This window comes from Branchiostoma lanceolatum, chromosome 15, assembly GCF_035083965.1.
Source record: "Branchiostoma lanceolatum isolate klBraLanc5 chromosome 15, klBraLanc5.hap2, whole genome shotgun sequence".
Classification (NCBI taxonomy): domain Eukaryota; kingdom Metazoa; phylum Chordata; class Leptocardii; order Amphioxiformes; family Branchiostomatidae; genus Branchiostoma; species Branchiostoma lanceolatum.
Window position 1 is genome coordinate 18156875 of NC_089736.1, and position 19675 is coordinate 18176549.

The 19675-nt window shown below is 40.9% G+C and overlaps 1 protein-coding gene across 2 annotated transcripts in view; it reads left to right on the forward strand.

Annotated features, from left to right (window-relative positions):
• LOC136449266 (collagen alpha-1(X) chain-like) overlaps positions 1–19675 on the forward strand; it is a 50522-nt gene that overhangs the window by 18596 nt on the left and 12251 nt on the right. Inside the window, exons 1-4 of one of the 2 annotated variants that reach the window (XM_066449227.1) lie at positions 7231–7507; positions 14024–14087; positions 14501–17034; positions 17955–18043. In XM_066449227.1, the coding sequence (XP_066305324.1) occupies positions 16863–17034; positions 17955–18043 (261 nt within the window). In that variant the 5' untranslated portion in view covers positions 7231–7507; positions 14024–14087; positions 14501–16862. Of the gene's footprint in view, positions 1–7230; positions 7508–14023; positions 14088–14500; positions 17035–17954; positions 18044–19675 lie in introns of those variants that run through there. The other variant, XM_066449228.1, reaches the window with a different exon arrangement.

Sequence of the window (19675 nt, forward strand, 5' to 3'; positions counted from 1 at the left end):
TATATATATATATATATATATATATATATATATATATATATATATATATATATATATATATACTTGTTTTTTGTTTGAATGACCTAGTTTTTAACCTCAGTTAGAGGTATGTGACAGTGCGTTTGCCACTTCTATATCAAAATCGTGAATATACTTCAAAATCTTTGAATATATATATATATATATATATATATATTCAAAGATCTTTGAATATATATATATATATATATATATATATATATTCAAAGATTGTAGTCATCTAGTATATTCACGATTTTGATATAGAAGTGGCAAACGCACTGTCACATACCTCTAACTGAGGTTAAAAACTAGGTCATTCAAACAAAAAACAAGTTTGACCTAGTTTTATTGCGCGGCCGGGGACGAGGATGTTTTTAGCTGACTTCAGCAATTTGAGGTTTCTGATCTAAATGTGGCGTCGTGTGGCGCAAGTGTAGAGCGCGCGGCTGTCAAATAATGGGACCCGAGATCTAATCCCGGGTTGTGCCCAGAGACATGTCCGAACTTGTGCCCCGACGTTGTGCCCTTGGGAAAGGCACTTAACACGACTTTCCTCACTTCACTCAGGTGTAAATGAGTACCTAGCTCATCTAGGGTTAGGGACGTCCCTCGGATAGGACGTTAAATGGAGGTCCCGTGTTTGGGGAGAGCCACACCCCGCGCACGTTAAAGAACCCACCACACCTTTCGAAAAAGAGTAGGGGCATGCCCCGGTGTGCGATGGTCCACATCTTACAGTCCGGTCTGGGATGACATCTTGAAAAGGTGATGGTTCACCTGTTATGTTAATCCTTCCACAAAATGTGGTAAATCGAAATGAATAAATAAATAAATATTCAGATTTAATGCTCACGTTTCAATCAATCAATCAATCAATCACATGTTTTTTATTGACAAACAAAGCTCTGGCAGCCAAAGGCTGAATTGTAGTTTGTTTCACAAATACACCGCCACAAATTAAAACATGTCCAGGTCCTAAACATACGTTAAGTACTACTACAGGTAAGTAGGTCATCCCTAGAGAGATCAAACTGACAGAGTTGTTTCAGCATGAAGAGCTTTCGGTTGCCTTGTTTGACAGTGTGGTCGACGTGGATATTCCAACGGAGGTCGGCCTGGATGTGCAGTCCGAGTAGTTTTACTGACACCACCTCTTCTAGCGGTTCGCCGGCGATGAATAGTGATGGCAGCAGGGGAACTGTTTTCGTAAAGAACACATACATGACCTTACACTTTCTAGGGTGAAGTCGCATTTTCCTGGATGATGCCCATCGGTCCAGGTTGTCAAGGTCAGTTTGGATGGCTGAGGCGTCCCCGATCGCCCTGCTCTCTGCTAGGTTGAGATCGTCGACAAACTTCCATCGCCTAGCTAGGGAGTTCTCACATGCACTGTTGATAAGGGCGCGGAATATCAGTGGGCCTAAAACAGTTCCTTGTGGAAGGCCACAGGTAGTTTCCATCCAGTCTGAGAAAGTTCCCTTGTACATCACTCTCTGTTTCCTAGCAAAGAGAAATGAACATATCCATACGGCAAGGGAGCCTCTTAGACCTAGCTTCAGTAGACTTGAGACAGCTAGGGTATGGTCCACCCTGTCAAATGCCTTTGCGAAATCCGTAGTAACCAATGTTGTTATTGTTCCCCGCTTATCAGCTGTCTTAGTCAGATGGTTGACTACATCTACAAGACAGTGTGTTGTCGAACGCTTGGGAAGGCATCCAAACTGGTCTTGGTCGATGTTGGACTTGATGTCAGCATATAGTTGTTTTGAGATAAAAGTCTCGGCTACCTTTGCCAGGGTGGGTGTCAGGGATATGGGCCTTAGCTCACTGATCGACGGCGGGCGCGTTTTAGGCAGTGGTACGATGTTTGCCTGTTTCCATTGATCAGGGACGACCCCCTCTGACAGGGAGGCGTTCAGTATGGACGCTACTGGGGTAGAGATCTCGTATGCAAAGTGCTTGATGACTCTATTTGGAATATCGTCCGGTCCTGCAGCTTTCTTCACTCTAACGTGCTGTAACTTGTTGTAAACTTCCCATGGTTGGATCTCGTCCAAAGGTCTCACTGGAAGGAATGTGGGCAGCCTGGAATTGTCCAGTGGATCCAACGAGCAAGTTACCGTGCACAGTGCCTCGTTCACAGCATTAGCAATAGCCTAATTCAACCAATCAGTCGTGTGATTCAATTACATAATCCCTCCCAAACACTTGATAAACTAGAGTTCCACGAACACATTATCTTCGCCAAATAATCAAGGCTTATCATGGAGAGTGATTAATATTTACGTGCTTATCACCCCCTGCAAATTTGATCATGCACCATACCATTTGGAAGTTATGATTGGGCGAATGAATCCAGTCTAGATAGGGTTTAAAATCATTTGGTGGTACAGGACTAGTATATGTGTAGAGTGTGCTGATATATGCTATAACTGGTCATGAAAAATATGAGTATGTTGATATTATATGGGCCACAAAGGTTCGATATTGCAGTGTTGAAAGTTGAAAGTGATGATGAAATAGTACAGTCAATACATATGAATAGAATAAAGCTGTCGCGTTTTTAGGTGTTTTTAGTCAGGCTATCTATTTTGTCCCCATTTCGTTATGTCGCCAACCGTGTTGAAAAAAACAGCAGGACCCACACCTCTGCTTGGAGAATAGTTTATTTATTTGACCTACATGTACGTTTATGCAAGGCCATTTGTTTACAGGACCTGACACTGTCCCATGTCCCATTGAAATGCAGTGGGTTAACAAACTTTCCTTACTAATTATGCAAATTAGCTCCTGATTTGCATAATTAGTCATTGATAATGTAAATCACCATCTGAGCTCTCTACATACCAAAACATCACGACGATCTGTCGACCCCTTCTCAAGTTATTCATGTCCGAATGTAGAAACAAAAACACCCACTGCAGTTCTTAACAAGCCGCTATGGGGCCAAAATTTACAGAACCTACTTTCTGTGGCATGAACTATCTACCACACAAAAATCATGACCATAGCACTTTCAGAAAATATTCCCCTAAATTTTGAAGCTCCGCTGCAGTACCTTATGTACTCGCTAGAAGACCCATTATCGAACTTGACCTTCCTTTCTGTAAACCCTACCCATCCACTAAATATCATACGGATCCATCAACAGCTTCTCGAGTTATGCTGGCGACATACAAATACACATCCACACAAAGCCCGCTGCAGTACCGACAGAAAATACCAGGGGAACCATTTTTTAAATTGACCCCCGTTTCCACAACATGTAAAAAATCATCACCTGCAAAAAATCATGAAGATCCATCAACGTTTCCGTCACTTTTTTGCCTACATACAAACACAAAAAATGCAAAGTCCGCTGCAGTACTGTTGAAAAACGCAAGGTGAACCATTTTCGAACTTGACCTTCCTTTGCACAACCACTACACACCTACCAAAAATCATAAAGATTCATTGAAGCTTTCTTGAGTTATGCTCCTGACATACATTCAGACCCACCCAACAGATTTTTCAACCTAAAACATAATCTTCTCCGAGTACAAGTACTCGGCGAAGATAATTATCACTCTGTTATAAAAACCTCGTAAAACCCCTAGCCAGCCCAGTTTTGCGTTGCATAAGCTTCGAAGCTAAACACCGTGAGCTCTGAGCTTTTGGAATCCAGCGGTGCGCCACGGAACTGGCCCGGGAGCACGCCGGCCTACGGCGGAACGGGCGCGTCGCCGGGACGGGGAAATCTTACGGGCTTGTGTGCCAGCGAATTCGTATGTTGAGCCACAGAGACCCGGAATTCTTTCAAGGTAAGCTCTCGTCCCGATACTTACAAATGTTGGTCAAGTTCGGGTATGAGTTGTTTTTATGACATATCTATGTATATTTAAGCTTAGCTTAGCTTGGCATTCATTAATGACAATGACAATGAACTTTATTGCATATTCATGCCCAGCATGGGCTGAATGCATTAGGTAACATAAAGTAAAAGAAATGGAACATTGTTATATATTCCATCTAAATCTACAGCGTCTCTTCTCTCTTCTTGAAACATTTGTATACAAATTCACATAGTTTTCCAATTATATCGTCGTTTTTAGATGACATGATACATGTGAATAGCTCGTTATTTTTAAGATGCGTATATTTTTTGTCTAGTTGTATGGGACTTACAAGGGATCTGCGCATGTCTGCGTATAGTGAGCATTCTAAGATAAAATGTATTTCATCTTCTATACAATCATTGTCACAGAAAGTACACATTCTGTTATTTGGTGGAGTCTGGTTGTACCTTCCAACTTCAATTTGCAATGTATAATCGCTGATCCTTAGTTTAGTCATGGCTCGGCGATAGTTAGAATTTTGTATATCTAGATATTTTTCTTTTTCATACGTAATCTTGAATTTTTTGTAAGTTCTCAATTTGTTTCCATTCTTCCCTTTTTCACCAGAAGAATTAAGTTGTGAGTAGAAATGTTGAAGAAAGTTATTAAGGCTGGAGCTTATCTGGCTGACTGGACCTTCTCTGGCTAGCACATACGATTTTTGCGCCCCGTGTAGATCTGCTTGGAGCTTAGGAAACGTTGGGATCTTACTTCCAAATATTTGCTTGGAGATTACAAAACTCTGTGGCCCACGGCCACCGCCTATGAGACAACGTAAACGATATCTCATAGGGGTAAACCCACACAGGCAACAAGACTTGATTATTTAACACATTTATTTAGTTAGTATTAGTAAAACATGCCAAAACACGAAGTAAGTAAAAAAGTTGTGCTAGTGATTTTTTGCAAGAGTAACTCTCAGTAATCACTAGTAATAAATTTTTAAATCCCTTACTAGTGATTTAATGAGCTAGCATGCCTCTAACTCATAAAATCACTAGTAAGAGATTATCTAAATCCCTTACTAGTGATTTAATGAGCTAGCATGCCTCTAACTCATAAAATCACTAGTAAGAGATTATTTAAATCCCTTACTAGTGATTTAATGAGCTAGCATGCCTCTAACTCATAAAATCACTAGTAATAAATTTTTTAATCCCTTACTAGTGATTTAATGAGCTAGCATGCCTCTAACTCATAGAATCACTAGAAAGAGATTATCTAAATCCCTTACTAGTGATTCAATGAGCTAGCATGCCTCTAACTTATAAAATCACTAGTAAGAGATTATTCAAATCCCTTACTAGTGATTTAATGAGCTAGCATGCCTCTAACTCATAAAATCACTAGTAAGGAATCATTTAAATCCATTACTAGTGATTTAATGAGCTAGCATGCCTCTAACTCATTAAATCACTAGTAAGGAATCATTTAAATCTCTTACTAGTGATTAAATGAGCTAGCATGCCTGTAACTCATAAAATCACTAGTAAGAGATTATTTAAATCCCTTTCTAGTGATTCAATGAGCTAGCATGCCTCTAACTCATAAAATCACTAGTAAAGGAATAATTAAATCCCTTTCTAGTGAGTTAATGAGCTAGCATGCCTCTAACTCATAAAATCACTAGTAAGGAATCATTTAAAACCCTTACTAGTGATTAAATGAGTTAGCATGCCTCTTACTCATAAAATCACTAGTAAGGAATCATTTAAATCCATTACTAGTGATTTAATGACCTAGTATGCCTCTAACTCATAAAATCGCTAGTAAGGAATCATTTAAATCTCTTACTAATGATAAAATGAGCGAGCATGCCTCTAACTCATAAAATCACTAGTAAGAGATTATTTAAATCCCTTTCTAGTGATTCAATGAGCTAGCATGCCTCTAACTCATAAAATCACTAGTAAAGGAATTATTAAATCCCTTACTAGTGATTTAATGAGCTAGCATGCCTCTGACTCATAAAATCACTAGTAAGGAATCATTTAGATCCCTTACTAGTGATTTAATGAGCTAGCATGCCTCTAACTCATAGAATCACTAGTAAGGAATCATTTAAATCCCTTACTAGTGATTTAATGAGCTAGCATGCCTCTAACTCATTAAATCACTAGTAAGGAATCATTTAAATCCCTTACTAGTGATTTAATGAGTTAGCATGCTTCTAACTCATAAAATCACTAGTAAGAGATTATTTGTATCCCCTACTAGTGATTTAATGAGCTAGCATGCCTCTTAATTAACTCATTAAATCACTAGTAAGGAATCATTCAAATCCATTACTAGTGATTTAATGAGCTAGCATGCTTCTAACTCATAAAATCACTAGTAAGAGATTTTTCAATTCTCTTATAGTGATTTAATGTGCTAAACCCTGTGCGGCTGGGCCAGCTGAAAGTATTACACGGTCGTCGTCGCCACAGACCAGATTCAATTACACCTCACAGCCCTGAGCTGCCATATGGGCCTCATGTGTTACCATTGGTTCGCACGAGAGGAGGCCCAAACATGTCCATCACGTTGAGTCTGGGAATGTACTAACGATACGGTTATCTATCACCAAGGAGCCATATCGCTGCTAGTCAAAGCATAATCTGAACAAGTGCAGCTTAGTAACACTCTCTACACGTTTCTCTCTTTTTCCACTGGTAAGTAACAGAAAGAGGACGTTTTGAGGCGGCTTACCTGGGTTTTTGGCGACGCCTCAGGGGCGAGCCAAATGATATAGTATTGTGTGCAGATGTGCTATTCTAGGAATTGTACAGGCATGTGTCCATAGGCATATTAAGACAATAAGAATGTTAGGAATGTTAGTCAGACAGAAAGCCTCCCTCGGGAAATTCCTCCTAGATAACCTAGACAGGCAGCTACATCTGTCTACCAGATGTGCCAGTCTTATGTATACATGACCCATTTAAGACCTCAGCTCTACAGTAATATTGCTTTCTTTCTAAAACGGTGTGTATCTGTTACAATGTTTTTAGATGCCCTAATGCTGGTCCCTACAACTGTAAGATTTAATGTCTTTCTTCAGGGAACAGGTCATAAGTGCATCAACTCTGTACTGATAACGATTGTGCACACTCTGCTTCAGTTACCTATACAAGCAGATTAATTAAAGGGCATTAACCTCATTCATGACATTGGGAACATGTCCAAGCCAGATCATTGAAAAATTTCACTGTCGCAAGGAAATTTAGCAAGCCAGTTGTACTAGTACTAGATGATTATCCTGCTGATAAGATGCCACTTTCTTGCTGATATAATCCTGTACACTTCCAAGAACACATGTGACACATTTTTACACAACATTTCTGTGGATTAAGATTCCCAGGCTGGCATTTCATTAGGGCTCCAGGAATTACTGGCAAATTCCTTTATGGCTGGTGTTCCTGGTATTCCAGTGGGACTCGAATTCCATCCTGGCATTCCATCCTGGCATTTCATCCTGGCATTCCATCCTGGGATTCCATCCTGGGATTCCATTCTGGTATTCCATCCTTAGCTAACATCCCTGGCCATTCACGCTCTAGAGGACTTAGTTCTATAGTTCAGGGAACATAACTAGTGTACAAGCTGTTGCATGGTGTATGCTGTGTCTGTTGGTAAGTGGACTATGATGTTAAAATTTGTGTAGATTTGGCCTAACATGTTGTTCATGTAAACAGCAGTCCTATCACAGTAGAATAGTCATTTTGTATGGTGGGAACCCGGTCCGTGGGCTGTTTTCAGTTGTCATGATCAGGCTGTGATGAAATCGGTGTTCGTTCTGGCAGTGGGGTGTGTCTGTCGCTGTATGTGTGTGTGCGTGTGTGTGTGTGCGTGTCGGTGTGTGTATTTGTCCAGTAGAACAGCCCTTTTCGTTAGAAATCCTGTATGACCAGCACCACCTATCACTGTGCCCTAAGCAGGGTACAGTAAAAATTAAAACAACAACCACCGTCGCCATGGCAATGTCTTTTTATCATTGCCAGTCTTGTTGAACTTCTTTTCTTTCTTATCATGTCTCCCGATCGAGAGCGCCTCGCCCCCGTTACCTACTCTCCAAGCAGAGGTTGGTGGGAAGATTGTGACCCCTTTATCTTATGCCCCGTTTCTTCAATTCTTGTCCGCTCTCCCCACCAGCGGGTAGCGGACGAAAAACGGGGTCGGGCATATGATAAAATGGTCACAATTTCCCCCACCAACATCTGCTTGGAGAGTACCGGCTAAATAAACATGCCTCTAACTTATTAAATCACTAGTAAGAACATTTTTAAATCCCTTATAACTGATTTAATGAGCTAGCATGCCTCTAACTCATAAAATCACTAGTAAGAAATTATTTAAATCACCTACAAGTGATTTAATGAGCTAGCATTCTTCTAACTCATAAAATCACTAGTTAGAGATTATTTGAATCCCTTACTAGTGATTTAATGAGCTAGCATGCTTCTAACTCATAAAATCACTAGTTAGAGATTATTTGAATCCCTTACTAGTGATTTAATGAGCTAGCATGCTTCTAACTCATAAAATCACTAGTAAGAGATTTTTCAATTCTCTTATAGTGATTTAATGTGCTAAACCCTGTGCGGCTGGGCTAGCTGAAAGTATTACACGGTCATCGTCGCCACGGACCAGATTCAATTACACCTCACAGCCCTGAGCTGCCATATGGGCCTCATGTGTTACCATTGGTACGCACGAGAGGAGGCCCAAACGTGTCCATCACGTAAGTCTGGGAATGTACTAACGATACGGTTATCTATTACCAAGGAGCCATATCGCTGCTAGTCAAAGCATAATCTGAACAAGTGCAACTACACTCTTTACATTACCGTTTCTTTCTTTTCCCACTGGTAAGTAACAGAAAGAGGACGTTTTGAGGCGGTTTACCTGGGTTTTTGAACTTCTTTTCTTTCATGTCTCACGAACGAGGCCGCCCTCGCCCCGACCCCCGCTACGTACTTCTGCGATCGGCTCATGTCATTGACCAGTTATGACCTCACTCGACAAGAAAACGAAAATACACTACTGCATGTAAAATAAATAGACGAATAGTAACTGTTAACTTGAGATTTACACCTCACACCTGATCATTACACACGGGACAATTTTCCAGTGGATTACGTTCAATGTGATTGAAATAAAGTTTACAGCTGATATATTCGGAGAAGTTTGTTTAAGTTCTAATCAACCAAGACTTCAGCATACCCAAATGACATTGATATTCTTCCCTTACTGCTCTAGTTGAAAAATGTTGGCTTTCTTGTAAACAGGATTACGTTCCAACATCTGTTCCTAGACAATGGTGTACTGACTTCTTATCCTGGTTTGCCATCTCATCTCATGTTGCGTTAAATCGAACCGTTAATCATGTCACTTGTGGAGGAGACACGACAGACATGTGTTTTGCTTACTTTTGCGATCGGATGATGTCCTTCATCTGTGTCGCCCGCACTAGTATGACGACATCCCCTGTGTGTCATATCATATTGAGAACACCGGCAAATTTAAGCCTATTTTCACCCATATTGTGGATTGTACCCTGACGAGTATTTGTGTACGGCACTTATAAAAACAGCATATGGGATTGTGAGGAAGGCGGGGGTGTTAGCGTTCCTTCTGTAATGGATCTTGCTGGCGGGATGACGAAGAAGATGACGAGACGACGGAAGACGAGACACAACACGCAGCTAAATAAAAGACGTCTTGACACGTTCAATCCTTGAAATCAACTGTCTTTATTCAAGTAAGGGCGTTCTGCGAACGCGCTCGTTAAAACGTTCACGTTCGGCGAACGTACGAAATAAATAGAAAAAAATAAACAACAAATAGCAATTTACGTTGCATTGCGGCAACGGCTACCATTGCGTCATACATTCTTTGCGTCACACATTCTTACACCTATGTTGTGTCTCGTCTTCCGTCGTTTCGTCATCTTCTTCGTCACCCCGCCAGCAAGATCCATTACAGAAGGAACGCTAACATCCCCGCTTCCTTACAAGATCATATGACACAGGGCGCGTAGTTTGTTTCTGAATAAAGTAATACGATCAAAGCCAAAGTAGATTCTTTTGGGTAAGATCAGGGCTTTCTACGTCGGAAACAGTCTAGATCTCCAAGCAGAGGTTGGTGGGAAAAATCGTGACCGTTTTATCATATGCCCCGTTTTTTGTCACGATCTTTCCCAACCTCTGCTTGGAGAGTAGGAAACAACATGACTGACATAAACCCCCTGACAGCTGGAGTTTGCGTTATACAGACTAGCTATATATGACAATATATCTGTTTCAAAAATACGGAGACAAAATACGTGACGTTTTTTTTTCAAAATACGTGACGTTTTTGCTTAAAGACAGTTAGTATTTGTCATGGGTTTCCTACGTTGCAAGTTGCGTTCAAAACATTGGACCTCGAGTCCAACACTTTCTTTTCGTTCAGATCAGGACATTTTTTGTCATCAATGAGCCACTAAAAGGACAGCGAAACCGGCCTCCACTGACTGACTGTTCAGGTTTGGGGCGTGGTCACGCTGTGGTGATCATGTGTCTTGCCGCGGCGGGAACAAGCCCGCACCATGTTTTTCCACCTAATTCGATTAGATTTAGCGTTAAATTCAATCAAGCTTATGTGTGCGTGTCTGTTTCAGTGTTTTAGACAAGAGACTGTAGCTTCGCCTCGGGAGTTAAGTATTCTTGAATAGGTGGACAACAAAATATTTAATTTCTCTGTAATCAAGCTTCTTCCCTGTCCCATCTGCTGAAAAATTCAGAGCACAGACATCTGTCCTCAGCTTTGAAGTAGTTTAAGGTTAGGCAAAAGGGTCAGAATCACTCATGTAGAACCGATTGGCGGAGTTCCTCGAAGTCTTATTTATTCAAGAGGCGAGTCCTTATCTGGCCACTGCTGGGCGGTGATAAGCTACACCACCTGTGGTGCGGGACATGGGTCGGGTCGGATCGTATATCTTGCTTGATTTTTCTCCAGTTGAAAGGCAATTCGAAAGCATAGTGCCACTCCATATACCACATTACAATAAAATCGGAGAGTTTGTGGCACAAACTCGTGGGAATCTATCTTTCCACTGGAATTTCTCAGCCGATATAATGGAAAGATCCAACAAGCCCCCGACGTCTTTATTCAAACATGCAGAGGAGGTAAACATGGTTTTACATGTGTATCAAAGCTTTAAAGTACGATTAAATGTTAAAGTACTTATGTTAACTAATCATATATACACCAATATCATTAAAACTAAATGCATAAAACACTACGATCTAATAAATCTGTACTTGTTTTATTTCCATCTTTGATACATTTGGTATAGTCCACACGTACGGTTAGGAGAAACTACAATCAATCAGTCAATATCTTTTGTAATTGGAGCTTTCATCGACATTCTCTCCAGCAAAGTAATTTTGTGGTCAACTTAATCGTACAAAGGATTTTTGCACCCACTTTCGTGGAGTTTTTTTTGCTATTATAGTCCCAATAGTACATCATTTTCCCCACACATGTTTCAGCTTTTCTTCTGATTGCCGGCCGTTGCTGTAAATAAACACCAGCCTGCCCCAGCAGGGTAGCCCACTAGGGACCACTGCTGGTAGACACCGGGGCATGCAAATATGCATATATTAAACTTCGGTACTTCGAGAACCAACCAAAACTCCTTTTTGTGACTCTCTTTGCTTCGGCTATGGTCGTGACAGGCCATATTTGGGGGTACCACGTGGTAGCAGCATGCCTTCTTCATGGGGATTATGGAGTGCTTTTTGGGTAGGGAGTCCGCCATGGCCGTAAGCGATGCCGGAATTTTGGGAGGAAAATAAGCTTATTTCTTGATTATACTCTTAAAATGAACTACATATGGGAAAATAATTTCAGATTTTCCATTAGCCAGGGTGTCAACAGTTTATTGAGACCTTGATATTTGCAGGATTTGGCCATTTTACGTAAAAAAAAAACAGGCCAGAAAAATAGCGGCCCACCAAACCAGAAGTACCACTTTGAGCTGCATTCTTGCTATAATTTTTCTCTTCCTCCGAAAAAACACCGCCATTTATACAATCTACACACGTTTCTGTACGTTATGTGTAAGTTTCATTAAGATCGGATGCATAATAAATATGTTACAGCGTTGGAAAGGGACCGACCCTCGCGACCTCGATCCAACGTCCCGGGAGGCTTACTAGCCCCCTTAACAGAGTGAACCTGCTTGAACAGTTGTAGTCAAACATGTCACAAATGTGACATGAGAAACGTTATATTATAAATATAGGGCCTCCTTTACTCACTGATTGTGAAATCCTAATTGATATCAGCCCACCGTCCTATACGAGAATTGCAGTCTCTGCCACATATTAAAAGGCACATCAGTGAGCAGACTCAGGTCTGTTGCAAAGTTATGCATGTAACTTGTAAGGGGAGGGGATTCGAAGTGAATACGAATTACGCAAAATTTTCGCCGCCGATTTCAAATTACGTTAAATTCTCAGAGCTGATTACGAATTACGAATTACGTTGAATCATGAGGCTTCCCAGCCGACTTCAACACTTAAAGCAAGACTATCTAGTTCTGCGTCAAAACTATTGGTTTTATGTTGGTTGCAAGTGACGATTGATAACCACACATGAGGCCCATATGGCAGCTCAGGCTGTGAGGTGTAATTGAATCTGGTCCGTGGCGACGACGACCGTGTAATACTTTCAGCTGGCCCAGCCGCACAGGGTTTAGCACATTAAATCACTATAAGAGAATTGAAAAATCTCTTACTAGTGATTTTATGAGTTAGAAGCATGCTAGCTCATTAAATCACTAGTAATGGATTTGAATGATTCCTTACTAGTGATTTAATGAGTAAGAGGCATGCTAGCTCATTAAATCACTAGTAAGGGATTTAAAGATTCTGTTATAGTGATTTAATGAGTTAGAGGCATGCTAGCTCATTAAATCACTAGTAAGGGATTTAAAGATTCTGTTATAGTGATTTAATGAGTTAGAGGCATGCTAGCTCATTTAATCACTGGTAAGGGATTTAAAGATTCTGTTATAGTGATTTAATGAGTTAGAGGCATGCTAGCTCATTTAATCACTGGTAAGGGATGTAAAGATTCTGTTATAGTGATTTAATGAGTTAGAGGCATGCTACCTCATTAAATCACTAGTAAGGGATTTAAAGATTCTGTTATAGTGATTTAATGAGTTAAAGGCATGCTAGCTCATTAAATCACTAGTAAGGGATTTAAAGATTCTGTTATAGTGATTTAATGAGTTAAAGGCATGCTAGCTCATTAAATGACTAGTAAGGGATTTAATATTCTTTCTAGTAATTTAATGAGTTGGGATGCGCTGCCAATTGTTAACACAGGTAAATGCGGTTAACACGTGAATTGACTGAAATACTTTTCTGAACTAAATAAATGTGCTAAATAGCTAGAGCTCAGGCAACAGCCAGCCTATTTTTTGCCGTCATCGGAATTTTGTTTGACGAAAAGATTTTACCGGAAATAATCATTGTCGTCCTTCTCCCACCGCATTGGTTTCCGTCATCGTGGTTTCTCACAAGCAACACTATGTTTTTTTTAGAATCGGCGCAGAAAAGAAGCAGTGAGTTTAGCACAACAAAACTTTACCACGTATATAACGTTACGCCCTGCAAGGAATTTACACAAGCACATAAACAGAATAATGGCAAATCGGAAAAAAACACATTTTATTCACCGGTCTCACATGCCGTCATGCGCCCTGCACTAGAAATAATGAGAAATAAGACTCACCCCCTACCTTTAGGCAGCCTAAAGACGCCCGTTCTTTTCCTCCCTTGTTTCGCCTGGTAACTTTCTCCTTATTCTTCACTCAGTAGGCGATTAAATTTGCCTCTCAAACAGATCGCTCAGCCGCCACCATTACCGTTTCCAATTAAATCGAGCTAGCTTAGCTCGTATTACCATGACGTGGCGTAGACGGGGCTGTTATTGGTGGAATATCTAACGTCATATCTTTTTTCGAGGGAAGAAAGTGCGTCTTGAGCTTGAAAGTCTAATAATAATAATAATAACAACAGAAATTACAGAACGCCTAATAACTATAGAAGTTTTCAATTTATTCATGCCCTTTTCTCTCTTTGTGCCCGTAGGTGAGCTACGTACGCCCCGGCTACCGTCGGAATGAAGAAGGACATCATTGACTAGAGTACAAAGGTGAAATGGACAGTAATAATCCGTTTAGTGATCATGAAGGGACGAAACTCGGTGGCCCACCGCCTATGGGACAACATGAAAACGATGTATTTCAACGGGAAGCCAACACACACAATAGTATTTTTGTCGTTTTTGTTGATCTGGGTGACATGTAGTCCATATACTGTGTCCTTTCAAAGCCTTTTTTCACTTGATAAATGACAAACATGTGACTTTCAACCTTTCTGTACGTTGATGTGCGCTCACTTGCATTCTGTAAAATTTATTGGCGCACACACTTTGCCTATACATGAATGTGACACAAACAAGACCCTGAATCGTGTTTATATTGGGGAAGAGCATAGATACACTGAAAATATTGTAACAGAGACGGGTCAATTGCATTTATTTATTTATGCCATTTTCTCTCTTAGTGCCCGCAGATGAACTTCGATATTCCTCAGACAACATAAGGAATCGACGTGGAAGAACTGGAGTGTGCGCCGATAACATTCACCCAGGAGAAACAACCATTGAATCTATTCAGGATCATCGCGAAAGGAAAACAAAAACAAAAAAACAATGAAATAGCAAGGGTGACGCAAAAGCACATGATAAAAACAAATGGAACAAAAAATAAATTAAAAGTCTCACCTAAAATACCTACCATGCCCATTATTCAAGAAAGTTTGTCTCTGCGTCTTACCTTTATGTGTTAACTATAGTCTTCAGAGAGCACATAAATCTATAAAAACCTACCTATATCAGATGTATAACGCGGAATACATACGATCCTTACGGAATACATATATATATATTGAACCTATATATTGTAAGAAGTCAAAAACATTGACAAACAGCTGTGACATATTTATCTACATCGCAACATACCCTGCCTAACCAAATTTTTATATTGTAGCAAAAGCTTGTGAAAACGTCAGGACAATGCTGTAATAGTGTGTATAAACTTCCGCCTTTTCTGCACCCGACGCATTACTTTAGAGTTCCTCCCTGTGCGAAAACCGTTCCCGTAAGGTATTGTCAAAAAACAATTCCCTGGGGAATGCGTGCGTGGAATAGTTAGAATTCCTCCTTTTTTGAACCCAGCACTATACCAATGGCTCCGCCCCTGAGGCGTCGCCAAAAAAATCACGGTAGTATCTGGGGTCCCTCGAAGATACGAAATGAAACGAAATGGAACGAAATGGAACGAAATGGAATGAAATGGAACGAAATGGAACGAACTAAAACAACGTATGAAACATTATGAAATGAAATACCAGTAGATAGCGAAATATAAGGAGTAGACCGGAACAGGAAGCATTTTGAATACAGAAGTGAGTGGTAAATACATAATATAACGTGTTTTATTTCTTGAATCTATTTGTTTGGTACCAAATGGCTATTTTGAGGGACCTGGCCCATGGACTATATGTGATAATATCAAATAAAACGTTTTTGTCGCGTTTGTGTGGCTAGATTCTTCCCTGAAAATGGAGGCGCCGCGTGCACAAGAGATCCTTGTGTACCAACGATCTGCAAATGAACTGCTGCAAATGGCAGGCTCATGTCACACGGTCATGTCACACGGAGCGGTCATTTTGTTTCCAGAATAGAACGCACCACTCGTAAGCCGCGCGCGGTCATCACAGATCACTTTGCACTTTATAGCAAGGATGTTCCAAGCAGAGGTTGTGTTTCGGCTTGTTCTTGACGTCCCTTTATGCGTTTTTGTCGGGCTTTCTACCTAGCAACAGGAAGAAACCGTGACAAAATAGAAACCCAGTGCAATCTCTTGAATATAGCGATCATCTACACAGACTAATGCACACTTTATTAGTATTATTATTATATTGTTTTTGCTACGTCTCTTCCTCTTCTTCCCGAGGCTCCCCAACAAATAGGGTCAACGACCTAGCCCAGACGGCTGCAACCATGGTTACTGGTAAACAGCAGACACCCTGTTATGACTCCAGAATTGGTTGTACAAATGTGCTCACTAATGGTGATCTATAGGCATACAAGTTAGACATTTGTGTCTTGGTGGCGCAATTGGCACTGTATTTTCACCATCAATATGAAAATTTTGTTTTATCTGCATGTTGCATAAGGACATTTTGAATTTATGTGTAACGTATGTAGGGAAAATATTGCGAATTGTTAACCATGCCCCGCCTGTGTGTTTTAAACACCTTTTTTGTTTTTTATAAAATTTTTTCTTTGTCACCTGGCAAATAGCAACGGTCGACTTCCATTACTCTATTTTGGTCGCCCTGGACTTTTATGTCTGTCACATGTCCCGTTACTCATCAGACGTACATCCGGGTACCATGGCAAATGTGGTTGGAACAATAGATGTTACATCGGGAGCACTGACCAGCTTGTTGTCCCGCCATTGGTCAGGATACACGCATTTAACATTAAAACTACGGAAGGGGGATCTGTCTCTTATGCTTGCACTTTGACAGAAATCCGGGGGGTGAAACGTTCGTACAGGCTACATTGACAGGTACAGTTGGAAAATTTAAGCTGCACTTTCGGTTCGTAACAGGTACTGGCTCATCACCATCAAATCTTCTTGTTTCGTTACCTGCTCCCCTCCCTTACAATAGTCCAAGTAGTACATTCGGGATAGATCTGTGCGTGTTTCGTCATCCAGATAGCCGAGGTAAAACTGGTAGTTGTGATTGCAATAAGACTGACAGACATAAAGTGACGAGAAAAGAGCCTTTAAAAGCGTCGTAAACTGATTATTCCCTCACCCGTCCAGAACCACGCTGTCCGACCGGGTTAAACATGACAACACGCATATTTCTCTTGGGTCTGTTGGTGGCAGCCGTCGGCCCCGGGGTCGGTGTAGGCATATTTAAGAAGAGTGACGACGATGACGCCGGTGCTACCTGCTCTTTAAAATGTGACGACGGAGTGAGCGGGAAGTTAAACATGAAGGGCATGAAGGGAGACTCAGGTAGGAGGATACGTCTTCTGTTTAGGGCGAACTCAACAGATTTAAGCAGACCTTCCACTCATCGTGTTACTTTGACATCATAAACACATACCGGGTATCTAAAAACTGAAAAACCTATAGTCCTTTCTTAGACCATAGCAAATAAATTTCATGGATGACATCAGCGCGCGCATTGATTTTCGCCTAATTTTGAAATAAGAAACAAGAATTTGTTAACCCTTTGGCAATGGTCAATATACCGAAAACGGGGCAATATGTTTCAAACGTCTGTCAGTTCCATTACAAAGACGTTCTAGATGCCGTAAAAAAGGCATTTTCACATGTAGGAATGGTGAAAAATCGGTACGAATATGTTGCACAATTACTGTGTATGCAAGCTGTAACAAGATTGCTCGTCGTCACAATTTACAAGAGAACATAGTGCAGCCCTCATGCCAAACTTGTAATTGGAATTAGTAGGTAGTTGCTGTGTCATTATTATGAAGAACGTGTAATCCTATTAGTTTTTCTTGAATGAAGTGTACTAACAAATCCGATAACAGGGTCAGATGAAGTACTTCACTTCATGAGTTCTTTTAACTTTAATTTTTTTTACAGTGAATGACCTTACAGCCTATTATTTTTGAGTTGTTACAACAGCTTAGATCCACATTTGGTCGGTTAAAGAAGCACAAGAGTGGCCAGGCGGCTATCCAGAAAAGGCACATGTGAAAAATAGTACGATGCTGGACAAATTTTGAACATCGCACGGCGCTTGGCGATAGCTAATTTTAACTACAATGTACCTTACAGAAATATATTGCGAACTGACTTTTGCGTACTTCTTAAACCATATTTCCGAAATTTTCACCAGAGAAGCCAAGTGTTGCCAAAGTCCTGTGAGACAGTAGCGACTGGCGTTTTGTTTGTGACTTGTGCAGGTGAAGCAGGTGTTCCCGGGCTGCCAGGTGAACCTGGCCAGTTGGGGAACCCGGGACCAGAGGGACCAGCCGGGCCCCCAGGTGCAAAGGTACTGTCTGTTCCTTTGTAGCAGCCTTTGTAACTCTAGTCTATTAAGTTTGTATCAATCCAACATCCAGATGACACATTGTAAATCAATACATCAATCGCTGCAATGTCCTTACTTACTTAGGCCACCTTGGCTTGATTGTATGGATTACATCCGCACGCACATCAATTTTCGCCCGCTACCAGGAAAAAACAAGAGTCCGTAGGACACAATCCTCCGTGAAGTAATTATGGTGTTTGTGGTGTTGGCTGAGACTACCGACACAGATAGCCTCCATAGCGGGCTCTCTGGGCCTTTTGGGGGCATATGATACACTTGTATGAGACACTTATAATACATTTGGCCCATAGGGACCAAATAGTTATGGACTGGCTGCACAAACGACCCAGTACAAAAAGAAGTCATCAGCATAAGTGTTTTATAAGCCCCCCCCCCCCCCCCCAAGGTCCCAGAGAGCCTGCTCTTGAGGCTACGACACGACAGATCCATCAAAAGGATCTTAAGATCCTTTTGATGGATCTGTCGTGATAGGTGCGAGAACACAAAAACAAGTTGTGCTAAGTGTAAAAGTCTCATCTTAGGAAAGAAGGCTATCGTAGCATCTGCTTCTAAATTACGCGAGGTTTTGATTTGTATAATACAACACGGGGTATTCCGTATCACCCGAGGTACCAGCCCGACCGCGGGTAGGATCACCCGACGGCCGTAGGCTAGTAAATGCCTTCTTTGCTAAGATAAGATTTTCATACTTTGAATAACTTGTGTTATTTGGCAGAGAAGATGAACAACTGATATCATTCATGCAAATGGTCCAATAAGAAATGAGAAACATTTATGATATGTCACTCGAAAAGGTTAACATCAATCGGCGAAGGTATGGGGTCGTGGATCTCTAGTTGATAATGTGTTAACTTTTCTTAATTAACTTCTAAATGCCACAAGAATGAAATTTCCATCATGCACCACTACGTGATTATAGTATTTTCTTTTCACAAATGGCAATCAGGCCTTTTTTTGCATAAGTGATATCTATCGATATTCCTCCCCATCTCAGTTATAGGCAGTTACAGGCAGTGTAGGAATCCTGAACCTAACCTCTGCTTGGAGTTCCGAATTTGACCCAGGCATCATAATGACACCAGCTGTTATATAAAACAACACATTACCCAGCATCTGCTTGGAGAAAATGCTATTAGCGCACACATATGTTTGATAAACATGTCCCGTCATATACAACTTATAATGCAATTTTGATAAGATATTGTGGTAACTGAAAATATTAGCCCCTTCCTTGATTCGCAGACTCTCATCATCAAACGTTAATCTTACGCTGTCTTCCATGGCCGAACGCAACAGCTGGCGAACCAACGTGTACAAAACGACCGCAGGAAATGGCGCATCACATCACCCAATATCTGCTTAGCACATAACTCACGATCGGACCAAAACAAAGTGTTTTCGGAATAAGTGGCCTGTTCCACATGGCCGTGCAGAATAGGGGTGCTTTTAGAATATCACATTAACAAGAAAAGCAGTGACGGTGTAAAAGAAGACAATGTGCATCATCACACGCAACGTAGCATACTGAAGACGTCAGAAACTCACTTCTTGCACACTGCGCATTTTATGTTA